Source organism: Sus scrofa, chromosome 1 (genome assembly GCF_000003025.6).
Source record: "Sus scrofa isolate TJ Tabasco breed Duroc chromosome 1, Sscrofa11.1, whole genome shotgun sequence".
In the NCBI taxonomy this organism is placed as follows: Eukaryota; Metazoa; Chordata; class Mammalia; order Artiodactyla; family Suidae; genus Sus; species Sus scrofa.
This window is the reverse complement of record NC_010443.5, coordinates 252,829,721-252,843,703: the sequence shown is the minus strand read 5'-3', so window position 1 is coordinate 252,843,703 and position 13,983 is coordinate 252,829,721. Positions and strand designations below refer to the sequence as shown.

General features: G+C 44.4%; 1 protein-coding gene across 2 annotated transcripts in view; it reads left to right on the top strand.

Moving 5' to 3' along the window:
* SUSD1 (sushi domain containing 1) overlaps positions 1-13,983 on the top strand; it is a 136,558-nt gene that overhangs the window by 112,810 nt on the left and 9,765 nt on the right. Inside the window, exons 14-15 of one of the 2 annotated variants that reach the window (XM_005660331.3) lie at positions 2,980-3,238; positions 10,012-10,051. In XM_005660331.3, coding sequence (XP_005660388.1) covers positions 2,980-3,238; positions 10,012-10,051 — 299 coding nt within the window. The remainder of the gene's footprint in view (positions 1-2,979; positions 3,239-10,011; positions 10,052-13,983) is intronic. The other variant, XR_002337296.1, reaches the window with a different exon arrangement.

The window sequence follows — 13,983 nt, the reverse complement described above, 5'->3', positions numbered from 1 at the left end:
CCCTTCCTTGGCTTGGGGATCGTGGGTGGCTGGTGCAGCCGGGTGCTGGGCCCTCTTAAGGTTGATGTCTTCCACACTTGCCACATCACAGCAATCACCGAGGTGCTTTATCACCATATGAATTTTCAGACTCTACTAGAGATTTATTTTTTATTTAAAAAAAATTAAAAATTTTTTTCTTTGCATTTTATGGCCACACCCATGGCATATGGAGGTTCCCAGGCTAGGGGTCGAATCGGAGCTGCAGCTGCTGGCCCACACCACAGCCACAGTAATGCAGGATCCGAGCTGCATCTGCGACCTACACCACAGCTCACAGCAACTCTGGATCCCTAACCCACTGAGCGAGGCCAGGGATCAAACCCGCATCCTCATGGATCCTAGTTGGGCTCGTTAACCGCTGAGCCATGAAGGGAATGCCTCTCCTGGAGATTTTGATTCAGGAGATCTGGGATGGGGGCTGGAAGTTTGTATAATTAATTATCAAGCAACTTGAGTGATTATGATCATGCTAAATGGGGAGACCCGCTTTATGCCTCATGAATGGGGCCTCTCGTGGGCAACGTACAGAACCAGATGAGTGCAGGTGAGCCTTGAACTTGTACTTGAGCACCACCTCCTACATGGAAAGGGGAGAAGGACTTGAAGATCTGCTTCTGGGCAGCGGGGAGCCTGCTGCACATTTACTTTCTTACCTGTGGCCATGACTCATAGGAACGTCTTCAAGTCCCGGGGAAAGTTTGCCATTATAGGTGTTTCCTTGTAGGCAGTGGCAGCTTAGTCAATGTTTACTGATGGTGGCGGTGACAACGCATTGCCCTGCAGGCTTTACTTTGTCCCTTCTGCAGAAAGCCGTGGCTGAAAGTGAACCCAGAAACTTTGCGGAATGCAGAGGCCTGAGAACCTCTAGGAACTGGGGGAGCAGGAAGTGTATATTTATTGGTGAAATAGAATTATGTGCTCTACCGAGTTTTGGAAATTAGCCTCATCATATTTGGTGCTGATGCGTGTTTTTCCCCTTTACTGAAATTTCGACTCAAGGAACATGTGTGGGGCATCCATCCTAGCCAAAAAGAACTGGGCACAAGGGTTTGCAAAGATACGAGAGTAAATGCCTCAAGTCTCTGCTGTCAGGGCTGATAGAGAACGCAGACCTCACAGCACCTATGACACTAGAAGCCGGAGAGAAGTCCCGAGTGGACGGGAGAGAAAAGGAAGATGTGATTCATTCTCAGAGTGTTTTTATTCTCAACACTTCCTTTCACTGTCAGATTTTCTGTTGGAGGGGGGATAAATTAACACTAAAGTGCATGATACGAGGACACCCGACTGCTCATGTGTTTCTTTGTCCACATCCAGGGAGCACATGAGATGGTCCCTCGAGGGCTGTTTCAGGATATTGTCTGACCAGATACCTCGTGGTGACTCTGCGCTCAGTGTTTCTCTTTCACGTCACAGGAACTTGGGTATCAGTCCGTGAACTGCAGAGAATGTCAATCACATGAGTTCTGTTTTAGGTTCCCCATGTGATTATGTGGAGCCTTTTTTTTGCAGACTTACTGCATTAATGCTTGTAGGCGGTTGGCTTCCATGTGACTGCTAAACCCTTTCCACAGCTGGGCTTTATTCGCCCACGTGAAAATCACTGCTTAGATCAACTTTAAGACGTGTATGCTCAGGGCACCCACGCCTCCCGGCAAAAGAGGGTTTCCTGGGTATCCATCCGCAGCCTGAACTTGGAGAGATCCCTCACCCATTTCCATCTGGCATTAACCCTGTAGGTTCTGACCAGAGTTCCAAGACTGTTGGAGCTGTCAGACTGTCAATCTCACGTGTGCAAGGACTTTTTAAAGATTTTTTTTTTTTTTTTCTTTTTTAAGGGCTGCACTCACGGCATACGGAAGGAAGTTTCCAGGCGAGGGGTCAAATTGGAGCTGCAGCTGCTGGCCTACACCACAGCCACAGCATTATGGGATCTGAGCCATGTCTTCGACCTATACCATGGCGCATGGCAATGCCAGATCTTTAACCCACAGAGTGAGGCCAGGAATTGAACCCACAACCTCGTGGATACTAGTCAGATTCATAACCTGCTGAGCCACAATGGGAACTCCTGAAAAATTTTTTTTTATTGAAGTATAGTTGGTTTACAATATTGTGCAGTTTCAGGCATACCACACAGTGATTCAGTTATGCATATATATTCTTTTTCAGATTCTTTTCCCTTATAGGTTACTACATAGTATTGAGTATAGTTCCCTGTGTTACGTAGTAGGTCCTTGTTGGTTATCTATTTTATGTATAGTGATGTGTATATGTTAATCCCAGCGTCCTAATGCATCCCTCCCTTCACTCCACCCCCCCTTATTCCTTTGGTACCTGTGTATGTGAGTCTCTTTCTGTTTTGAGAATAAGTTCCTTTGTGTTTTTTTCCCCAAATCCCCATGTAAGCAATGTCATAGGATATTTGTCATTCTCTTTCTGACTTACTTAGTAGGATAATCTCTAGGTCCCTCCATGTTGCTGCAGATGGCATTATTTTATTCTTTTTTATGGCTGAGTAGTACTCTGTTGTATATATGTACCACATCTTCATTATCCATTCACCTGTTGATGGACATTTAGGTTGCTTCCATCTCTTGACCATTGTATATGGTGCTGTAGTGAACGCTGAGGTGCATGTATCTTTTCAGTTTATGGTTTTCTCTGGATATATGCCCAGGAGTGGGATTGGAGGATCATATGGCAACTCTGTTTTTAGTTTTCCAAGGAACCTCCACACTATTCTCCCTAGTGGCTGCAGCAGTTTACATTCTCACCAGTATAGGAGGGTTGGGCAAGGATTTCTTCTTATCCAGTGTTGTGTCTCCAGTGTCTAGAAAAGTGTTGCTCTCATAGCAGATGCTCAATAAATATGACTAAGTGAATGAATGAATTACCCAGGCAAGGGTCTGATAGACATTTTCTTTTCTCTTCCAGTTCATATCAGGTGTTAGTGCTTCCCCTGGCCCTCCAAAGCACATTTGTTTGTGATTCTGAAGAGGCTCCCTCCTTCTTTAGCAATGCTTCTGATGCCAAAGGATATGTGACTGCAGAACTGCTGGCCAAAGACATTCCGAATGATGCCATGGAGATATCTATCGGAGACAGGCTATACTATGGGAAATATTATAACGCACCCTTGAAAAAAGGGAATGATTACTGCATTATATTGCGAATCACAAGTGAACTGAATAAGGTATATTTCTTCCTTTTTATTGATGTGTAGTTGATTTACAATGTTGTGTTAATTTCTGCTTTACAGCAAAGTGATTCAATTATACATATGCATTCTTTTTAATATTCTTTTCCATTATGGTTTATTGCAGGATATTGAATATATTTCCCTGTGCTATGTAGTGGGACCTTGTTGTTTATCCATCCTATATATACCAGTTTGCCTCTGCTAATCCCAAACTCCCAATCCATCCCACCCTCCCCCTTGACAACCACAAGTCTGTTCTCTATGTCTGTGAGTCTGTTTCTGTTTTATAGGTAGGTTCATGTGTGTCATAGTTTAGATTCCACATATAAATGATATCATATGGTATTTGTCTTTCTTTTTCTGACTTCACTCAGTATGATTATCTCTAGGTCCATCCAGGTTGCTGCACATGGCAGTATTTTGTTCTTTTTTAAGGCTGCATAGTATTCCATTGTATGTATGTTTAAGGTCTATTTCTTCAAAAACTCTTGTGAGTTCTGTATCTTTCCTCTTCACATGAAATTTAAATATTTAAGCATTGTTTTCTCAATATTTGAGATTAATAGTGCATGTAAGACCCATAAAAATGTGTTGAGTACTTTCACTTTCTAAAACATGGGCAGGTGAAATTTATATGAAGGTTGATATTCTGAACTTCCTGGGGGACCTTCCTATTTGGATTTGTGTTTGGACTGAGTAGTTTTTGTTCTTCTTAAGCTTCATGAATGCCCTCATCCTATCATACTGCTGCCCGAGTTGGAGAGGAACCTCTAGACCTCTCTGTCACTCCCACTGTACTCCTGCCAGGCTTACTGCCTCCCCTCATTCTCCTGGAACTGAGACTCCAGGAGGGTCAGATTAAGCTCAGCACTACTTTCTGGCCCTGTTTTCTGCTTCTTTTACTGCCTATTGAGTAAGTTCTACACCCCCCTCTCCATCCTCAGAAAGTCTATGTTCTTCCAGTGGTGGTTCTTTGTGGAGACACAGAGATTTGTATTCATTACCTAATGAATACATAGAATGAGGTGGGCAAGCAGAATAGCAAGAGCTGGATTAGTTGGTGAGGGGTGGAAGATCTTATGGAAAAACCATGGTGATGGTTGCCCTAGGAGAACTCAAAGTTGGGTATAAATTCCTTATCGGTCGGTAATGGAAACTAGAAAAATTATACGAATATTAGTAGAAACATTTCTTCACTGATGAATTTGAACCCTCTTGTGTGTAATGTGCATCCCATATTTAAGAGCGAAACCTGCTATTAAATTCTGGATAGGACACAAGTCTAATATGCCATTATCATGCTTGATGTACAGCCAAGAATATGTCCAAAATAGGTCTGGGGGTCTTTTGTGGCAGTAGAGTAGGGATGAAGTATTGGAGGACTAAAGTCCGGAATATATTGCCTTGAACTTGTTCAAAGGTGTTTATGACTTAGACAAGGCCTCCTTGCTAGAAAATTACCTGGAGATCCTGACGTGGTGTTTCTAGCCACAGACAGTCCCTGCAGGGCAATATGAGTACCATTTAGAGGTTACGTACTCTGAGAGCTGCTGTCTCAGATGGAGACTTTGGTCTGGGCGGGTGTGTTAGCTTGGGCTTCCGTTTCAAAATATTATGGCCTCAGCGGCTTAAACAACAAATGTTTATTTCTCATGGTTCTGGAGACTGGGACATCTAAGATTAAGATGCAGGCTGACATTAAAAAGAACGAAATACCGGCATTCTTAGCAACATGGATGGACCTAGAAATTATCATGCTAAGTGAAGTCAGCCATACAATGAGACACCAACATCAAATGCTTTCACTGACATGTGGAATCTGAAAAAAAAGGACAAAATGAACTTCTTTGCAGAACAGATGCTGACTCACAGACATTGAAAAACTTATGGTCTCCGGAGGAGACAGTTTGGGGGGTGGGGGATGTGCTTGGGCTGTGGGATGGAAATCCTGTGAAATCAGATTGTTATGATCATTATACAACTACAGGATGTGATAGATTCATTTGAGTAATTTAAAAAAAGTAAATAAAAATAAATAAATAAATTAAAAAAAAAAAAAGATGCAGGCTGATTTGGTTCCCCTGGGAGGGAAGACTTCCTGGCCTATAGACAGCTGCCTTCTTGCTGTGTCCTCATGTGGTAGGGTGTAAGTGAGCTCGGATCAATCTTCCTCATCTTATGGGGACACTAATCTCATCCTGGGGCCCTACCCTCATGACCTCATCTAAACCTAATGACCTTCCAGAGGCACGCCCTCTGAGTAATGTCACAGTGCGCATTAGGGCTTCAGTGTGACTCAGTATCAGTATTGAGGCACAGAGGGAAGGAAGTAGGAGGTTACAATGAGAATTCTGGTGTAAGGAGACTTCCCTATGATGTCATTGATACCTCTTTTTCATTTTTTTATCCTTTTAGGGCCTCACCTAAAGCATATGGAAGTTCCTAGGCTAGGGGTCAGATCAGAGCTGCAGCTGCCAGCCTACACCACAGCCACAGCAATTTGGGATCTGAGCTGCATCTGTGACCTACACCATATCTCAGGGCAATGCTGGATCCTTAAGCCACTGAGTGAGGCCAGGGATCGAACCTGCGTTCTCATGGATACTAGTTGAGTTCTCAACCCACTGAGCCACAGCAGGAACTCCAGATACCACTTTTTCGTAGGCAAAGCAGAACTGTGCTTGTTCTTTGAAAAAAAATTGTTTGGACTTGCATATTTGCATTACTTTTGGGTTTCAAATATATTGCTGTTGCAGTCATTAAAATCAGTAGTGCAAGTTCTCCTGTAGTGCAGAGGGTTAAGGATCTGGCTTTTGCCCCAGCTCTGGCACTGGTTGCAGCTGCAGCTCAGGTTCAATCCCTGGTCCGGGAACTTCTGCATGTCATGGCTGTGGCCAAAAAAAAAAAAAAAAATCTGTAGTGATTTATTTATTTTTCTTTTGTGAACATCTTTATTGAGACACAGTTCACATATCTAATAAATCTAACGTGTACAGTCACAAAATGGTGGTAATGCAACAGCCACCATCTAATTCTCGAACATTTAGCAGTTATTATTTTTAATGTTGATTTGTTTATATTTTACTTTTTTTCTGTTTTTGACCGCACCTGTTGCATGTGGAAGTTCTCAGGCCAGGGATCAAGTCTGAGCTTCAGCTGTGACCTACTGCACAGCTGCAGCAACGCTGGATCCTTAGCTCACTGCACCGCGCTAGGGATCCAACAGGCAATGACACAGAGACAGGCTAGATCATTAACTCGCTGTGCCACAGTGGGAACTCCTTAACATTTATTTTTAATTGAGGTATAATACACATAACATAAAATGGACCATCTTAATTTTTTAACTAACAGTATACAAGTGCTGAGTACATTTCCATGGTTATGAAACTAATCTTCCAGAATATTTTATCTTGTGAGACTGCAACTCTGTTCCCAGTTAAACAGCTCCCCATTCCTTCCATCTCCCCACCTCCTGGCAACTACCCTGTTACTTTCTGTCTCTATGAATCTGACTACACAAGATACCTTGCGTAAGTCGAATCATACCGGGTTTATGTTTTGCAATTGTCATAGTTAGCATAATGTTTTCAAGGTTAATTCACAATGTAGCATATGTCAGAATTTCCTTTCTTTTGAAGGCTGAATAATATTCCACTGCATGTATATACTACATTTTGTTTACCCCTTCCTCTGTAGATGGACACTTGGGTTGCTTCCATCTCTTGGCTCTTGCAATTAATGCTACCATGGGGAGTTCCTGTTGTGGCCCAGCAGAAACGAATCCGACTAGTGTCCATGAGTTGGGTTTGATCCTTGGCCTCGCTCAGTGGGTCAGGGATCTGGCGTTGCCATGAGCTGTGGTCTAGGTCGCAGATGTGGTTCAGATCCCGTGTTGCTGTGGCTGTGGCTGTGGCTGGCAGCTGTAGCCCCGATTCGACCTCTAGCCTGAGATCTTCTATATGCTGCAAGTGCGGCCCTAAAAAAAAGGCAAAAAAGGGAGTTCCCGTTGTGGCGCAGTGGTTAACGAATCCGACTAGGAACCATGAGGTTGCGGGTTCGGTCCTTGCCCTTGCTCAGTGGGTTAACGATCTGGCATTGCCGTGAGCTGTGGTGTAGGTTGCAGACGCGGCTTGGATCCCGCGTTGCTGTGGCTCTGGCGTAGGCCGGTGGCTACAGCTCCGATTGGACCCCTAGCCTGGGAACCTCCATATGCCGCGGGAGCGGCCCAAGAAATAGCAACAACAACAACAACAACAACAAAAAAAGACAAAAAAAAAAAAATGCTGCTATGAACATGGGTGTACAGATATCTCTTTGAGTCTCTGCTTTCTGTTCTTTTGGGTAAATACCCAGAAGTGGAATTGTTAGGTCATTCGGTAATTTTCTTTTTAATTTTTTTGAAGAATCCCCGTACTATTTTCCGTAGCTACTGCGCTATTTTATCCTCCCACCAGCAGTGCACAAGCGTTCCCTTTTCTCCACCTTCTCCCCAAAGCTTGCTCTTTTCTCTTTTGATAATGGCCATCCTAATGGATGTTAGGTGGTTTCCCATTGTGGTTTTGGTTTGCATTTCCCTAGTAATTTATGATGTTGAACATGTTTTCGTGTACTTTGGACAATTTGTGTATCTTCTTCGGAGAGATGTTTATTCAAGTCCTTTGCCCATTTTTTGAAGTGGTTTCTTTTTTTCTCACTGAGTTTTCAGAGTTCTCTATGTATCCTGGATATGCAATTTACAAATTATTTTTATATAAGTTGCCTTTTTGCTCTGCGTATAGTGTCCTTTGATGTATAAAAGTTTTTAATGTTTATGAAGTCTAATTTATCTATTTTTTCCTTTGGTTGCCTGTATTTTTGGTGTCATATCTATGAAATCATTGCCAAATGCAATTTCCTGAAACTTTTCCTTTGTGTTTTCTTCTAATAGTTTTAGGTCTTATATTTAGGTTTGATCTATTTTGAGTTAATTTTTGTATGTGGTGTTTGGTAAGGATCCCATATCATACTTCCGTCCATTCGTTCTTTCTTTCTTTTGGCTGCACCTGTGCCATATGAAATTTCCTGGGCCAGAACTGCTGCAGTGACAACACTGGATCCTTAACATGCTGCTCCACAAGGGAACTCTCCCACTTCATTCTTTTGCATTTTATTATCCAGTTTTCCCAGCACCATTTCTGGAGAAGATTTCTTTTCCCCATTGAATAGTCTAGGCAGTCTCGTCAAAAAATCCTTTGATAGATATATACAAGAGTTTATTTCTGGGCTTTCTATTCTGTTTCATTGGTTTATATGTTTGTCTTTACGCCCATACCACACTGTTTTGATTACTGTAGCTTTGTAGTAAAATTTGAAATCAGAAAGTGTGAATTTTCCATTTCTCCCTTTCTGTTTTTCCTGCTGTGTATCTGTCCCAATAAATAGCATGACTGTTTCCAGTTGCCAAGACAGAAATCTAGGAATAACTCTTGTCTCTTTTTCTTTTTTTTTCTTCTTTTAAAAGTTTAAAAAATTGTTTTATTAAAGTATAGTTGATTTACAACTATACAGTGTTGTGCCAACTTCTGCTGTACAGAAAAGTGACTCAGCCATATATGTATAACATATGTATAATATATATTATGTATATATATTCCCTTTCTTATATTATCTTCTATCATGGTCTGTCCCAAGAGGCTGGATATAGTTTCTGTGCTATACAGTAGGACCTCATTGCTAATCCATTCTAAATGTTTATAGTTTGCATCTATTCACCCCAAACTCCCAGTCCATCCCACTCCCTCCCACCCCCTGCAACCACAAGTCTCTTCTCTATGTCTGTGAGTCTGTTTCTGTTTGTAGATAAGTTCATTTGTGTCATATTTTAGATTCCACATATTAGTGATGTCATAAGGTATTTATCTTTCTCTTTCTGACTTACTTCACTTAGTACGAGAATCTCTCCCCCTCTTCTTATTTTCTTGAGTGTCCATCATCAAATTGTGTCAGTTTTATCGCTTTAATGCCATTTAAAATCATCCTTTCGTCTTCTTCGTTAGCTCTGTTTAGCCTTTGACATCTCTCATTTAAGCATCAATTTTCTAACTCACCTTCTTGTCTCTTAATCTTCCTATCTCCTTGCTCCATGCCACAGCCATAATGCTTTTTATAAAATGCACATCTGATCAAGGGCCTCCATTTTAATGAGCTCCCTTCTTCACCTGGCCCTGCCAATGTTTCTCCTTTAATATATTCAGCTTCCCGGGGACTGCCTTGCTGTTTGAGGTCCTTTTTCCTCCCCCATGTCTTGAAATGTACTCTTCACTGGTTACTCTTGCACATTATCTTTTCTTAGAGGCGCTTGATGCACTAAGCATCCAGGCAAAATTTAGTCACGTTCAAAACCTTGTGGCCGTTTTAAGGTGACCTCAGAATCCTTTTTGACATAGTTCTGCAGGCCGGGGGTGCCAGCTGCTGAGAGCTGGCAAGGAGAGTGGCACGTGACTCCATTCCTGCTCTTTCCCTGCAGCGGGGGCTTCCTGAGGTCCCCTGGACAGTTTTAGACATGGTCTCTGGGGCCACTTCTGTCCCTGCTCCCCACACCAGTCCCTTTGAACACTCGGTGATCATGAGGCTAAATTGTAAGAGGTTAGAGCTGGATGAGACTTTAAGAGTCTTGGGGTCCAGGATAAGAGATGAAACCCTGCAGCTTGGAGGGCTAAACTGTGTCATTTAAACTGCCATCATGTGCTGCCCGGTTATACACATTGCTGTGTTTTCCTTTTCAGGTGAGAAGAAGCTCCTGTGCGGTTTGGGCTCAGGTCAAAGGTAAAACCATTTTCTGCCTAAAACCACGATCCTTATTTCTCCTCTGTCCAATCTGCAGCAGCAAGTATATGTCATGAAATTTCTTTTCAAATTGTCACAGGGAGTTCCCTGGGGGCTCAACAGGTTAAGGACACAGTGTTGTCACTGCTCGTGGCTTGTGGTTCGGGTCACTGCTGTGGCTCAGGTTTGATCCCTGGTCTGAGAACTTCTACATGCTATGGGCCTGGCCAAAAACCAAACAAAGAAAAATAGTCACAGGTGACAGAAACATATCTCACACTAACCCACAAAAAGCCATAGCTGGAAAGGATGGGAGTGGGAGCTTGTGGTATCAAAACTAGAGGGGTCAGAAGTTCCCGTTGTGGTTCAGTGGTTATGAACCTGAATAGTATCCATGAGGATATGGGTTCGATCCCTGGACTCACTCCGTGGATTGAGGATGTGGTGTTGCCTTGAGATGCAGTGTAGGTTGCAGGTGCGGCTCAGATCCCACATTGCTCTGGCTGTGGCGGAGGTCGGCAGCTGCAACTCTGATTTACCTCCTAGCCAGGGAACTTCCATATGCCGCAGGTGCCCTAAAAACTAAAAAACAAACTAACTAAAGGGACGGTTCCAGGCCTCCAGGACCTGGGACTTGAGACTTAACACCTTAAGTGGAACATAGGACTCTCCCTTTCTTTCTTTCTTCCTTTTTTTTTTTTTTTTTTTTTTTTTTTTTTTTTTTTTGGCTGTGCCCACGGCATGGGGAAGTTCCTGGGCCAGGGATCAAACCCACACCTGAGCCACAGCAGTGAGAATGCTAATCCTTTACCCACTAGGCTTCCAGGGACTCCGAGAGTCTCCCTTTCTATCTTGCCTCCTCTCTCTGTTTCTCAGTGTGACTTGGCCTCATTTTCTTCTTCTATAAGCTATGTGGCGGGGAAGAATAGGCACCAGCTGCCCCAGCTTAGCCAGTTCAGTGGGAACAGACAGTTTTTCACTTTAGGGAGTCTCATCCCCTAGGTAAGTGACTGTCCATTGGGTGAATCCCTGTTTGGAGGAGATAGGGTCGCATGATCTGCTTCCCTTGGGTTTGGGGCTTCCTGGGATGCCTCATTGGCAAGTGTACCGGGGTTGCACTGAGAAGGGGACTTGATCCCCATCAGGGAAAGAGGCATAGAAAACCCTGCTGGCAGACCCGAGCAAAGAGCTACAAATAGTCCACTCCTCTCAGCCATGCGGCTGCTTAGCATGTGCACACACAGGCACGTACACTGCTGAGAAAAAGACCCTCCGTTAAGAAAGTGGACCTGTCCTCCATATAACCAAAAGTGGAACCCGAGGGGAAGACACCTCAAAGGTGGGTCTGTTACTAAATCCAGTGCCCAGACCAAGGTTCCCAGGGCTGACCCATCCCTCTTGGTCTGATCTAGATGTGCTTCTCATGATGGTCTGGCAGTCCAGACCAAATGGCAAATGTAACCATTCTCAAACCACAGTCTATAAGATGAAAGGGAAAAGTGGATCATCACAAGAAGTACATGCATTTGGAAAGGAGGAAAAGATAAAAGAACATTGCAGCGGTCCGAGGACCCACAGCAAGGACCACATCCTTCTGGACAGGAAAAGCAAGCATCTCTTGCCCTGCCAGCCAAATGGGTCGCTTGGTCTGTCAGGTTGGTGGCTTCGGGCTCTGCCTGATGGGGCAGCACCTGCGTCCCTTTCCTCCGAGTCTCCCCTGAGAGATGCCGTGGGGAGGAGCCCTGCTTCTGCTTTCCCGGGTGGTGATCCAGGTCGGGGAGCTGCCTTAGGGGTTGAGCAATCACAGGTCCTTGTTTGCCAGGCTGGGATTTCCCTGGCAGCACATTTCTTAAAACCAGCAGGCAACCTGCCACTGGATTTGGTTCATAAGAATTCCATTAATTTGTAGCTAAGACCAGAAATCAGGTCAAGTTTATGACCTTCTGAATCCTGACCTTTTCCTGGTGGTTCATTCCTCCTAGCAACAGCCTGGGGAATTCGGCTCTTAGCCCAGAGTATCACTTTAACTCCTCACATCCTGTCCCTTGCCTCAGAGCAGCAGAAAGCAATGAAAATAGGGGGATGAGGAAAGGCCCACATAACCCAGCTTCCAGGCGGGCGCCAGGGAGTGGGGCCTTACAACTGGGGGCTTGTTACCCTGTCAGGGGAGGGTACCTCGCAGGAAATGTTTGGGAGCAATGTGGAGAACTAGGCTTCCTTCATTCCTTTGCTTATCCCCTAGCATCATTTCTCAGCTGTTTATCTCTACTCCCACCAGCCTCAACAAGGGTAGGGAACATGGCTTTTCAGCTGGTCGAGGGGCGTTCCTGTCAGCCTGTCAGCCATCTTGGATTGCAGACCGCTCGGCGGGGAGCGCGGTGCTCGCGCTCTCTCAGGTGTTTTTGAGAAAATAATTTACACGTAACGTTGGGTGAGTTTAAGAGGTACCACGTGATGATTTGATTCACACGTATATTGCAACATGACTGCCGCAGGAAGATTAATTCATCCTTCCATCTCCTCACATACTCCCCATGCATATGTAATACGCATAAGGTACATGGATATGTGTTTTTGTATATAGTACATGTGCGCATGTGTGAATGTTGACAATCTACTCCCCTGGCAGCTTTTCAGTATACAGTACAGTATCGTTAACTCTAGTCACCACGCTGTACATTAGCTGCCCAGAACCTGTTTGTATTACGACTGGACGTTTGTACACTTTGATCAGCATCTGCCTATTTCCCTCACCCGTTAGTCCCTAGTAACCACCATTGGACTCTCTATTTCTATGAATTCTGCTTTTTTAGATCCCACATGCAAGGGAGGTCGTACAGTCTATGTTTTTCTCTGACGTATTTCACGCAGCACAGTAAGTGAGGGCCTCTCCCACGAAGATGGGTGCTGTTGCGTGTCTGCATACAGATCGGCTAGGCTTCCTTTCTTGGAACTGACTGATGACCGCAAGAAACAGTCACCCATCTGACACTTGGAAATTTTTCTGCCAGTCCATTCCCAAAAGCTTGAAGGGCGGACATGGAGTTCCCACAGGGAAAAGAGGTGCTTTTATCAGAAGAATGGAGAGGTGCAAGCATCCTGGAGAGGCACAGAAACAATAGCTTCCAGAACCCACTGCTTCAGCAGCTGTTTGGTCTGATTAACAAACTCAAATTGGGTAGAAGAAATGGCCCAGGGGCGGACTACAGTCTGTGATTAAGTTCACAGGAAGGACTTTGCTGTGGACATATCCAAGTGGCTTTTGGCGGTGCCTTTCCCCCCTCCTAGTGAAAGAGAGTTTGAACCTTCTGAATTCAAGCTGCTGGAAAGCTCTGAGATAATAGAAAACCCAGTGTTCCATTGGAATTCCGAAGGCAGTTCTAGTATATATGCATCTGTGTACAAAATTCACCTGGGTTGTGTGCTCACCTGGCCGTCTCCTTTGGCAAAAATGTCGGAGTCTGCCTTTCAGAAAGTAATTTGGGCAGAAGTAGGATCCAAATGAGTCCTGAAGTTGTTTCGGGTCACTCGTGCCAAGGAGCAGCCCCATGCTTGTCCTTGCGTGCTGACGAATCGTGCTATTCCAACCTTTTGCACATTTGCCCCCCACAGAGCTGTGTCATCGCGACCAGGGAGCCAGCAGGCCGTCGGTTTGATGGGAAATGCAGAGGCCTGGGCTTCCCTGCCCGAGTCCTACTGCTAATCAGCCGAGGGTCTTGGAAATTATATTTCACTTGGCTGGTTCTCTACTGCCTCCCTCCAGGATCACTGTGATCCCTTCCAGCCACAAGGTACCACGAGTGTGTGCTTTTTTGAGTCCACAGAGCGAGGTCATTTGCTATCCGTGAGATGATGATAAACTCCCGTCAGGAAACATTCGTTAATCACAGGCATGAAACCTCTGAGTCATTAGTGACTCCTTCCCTTTTAGC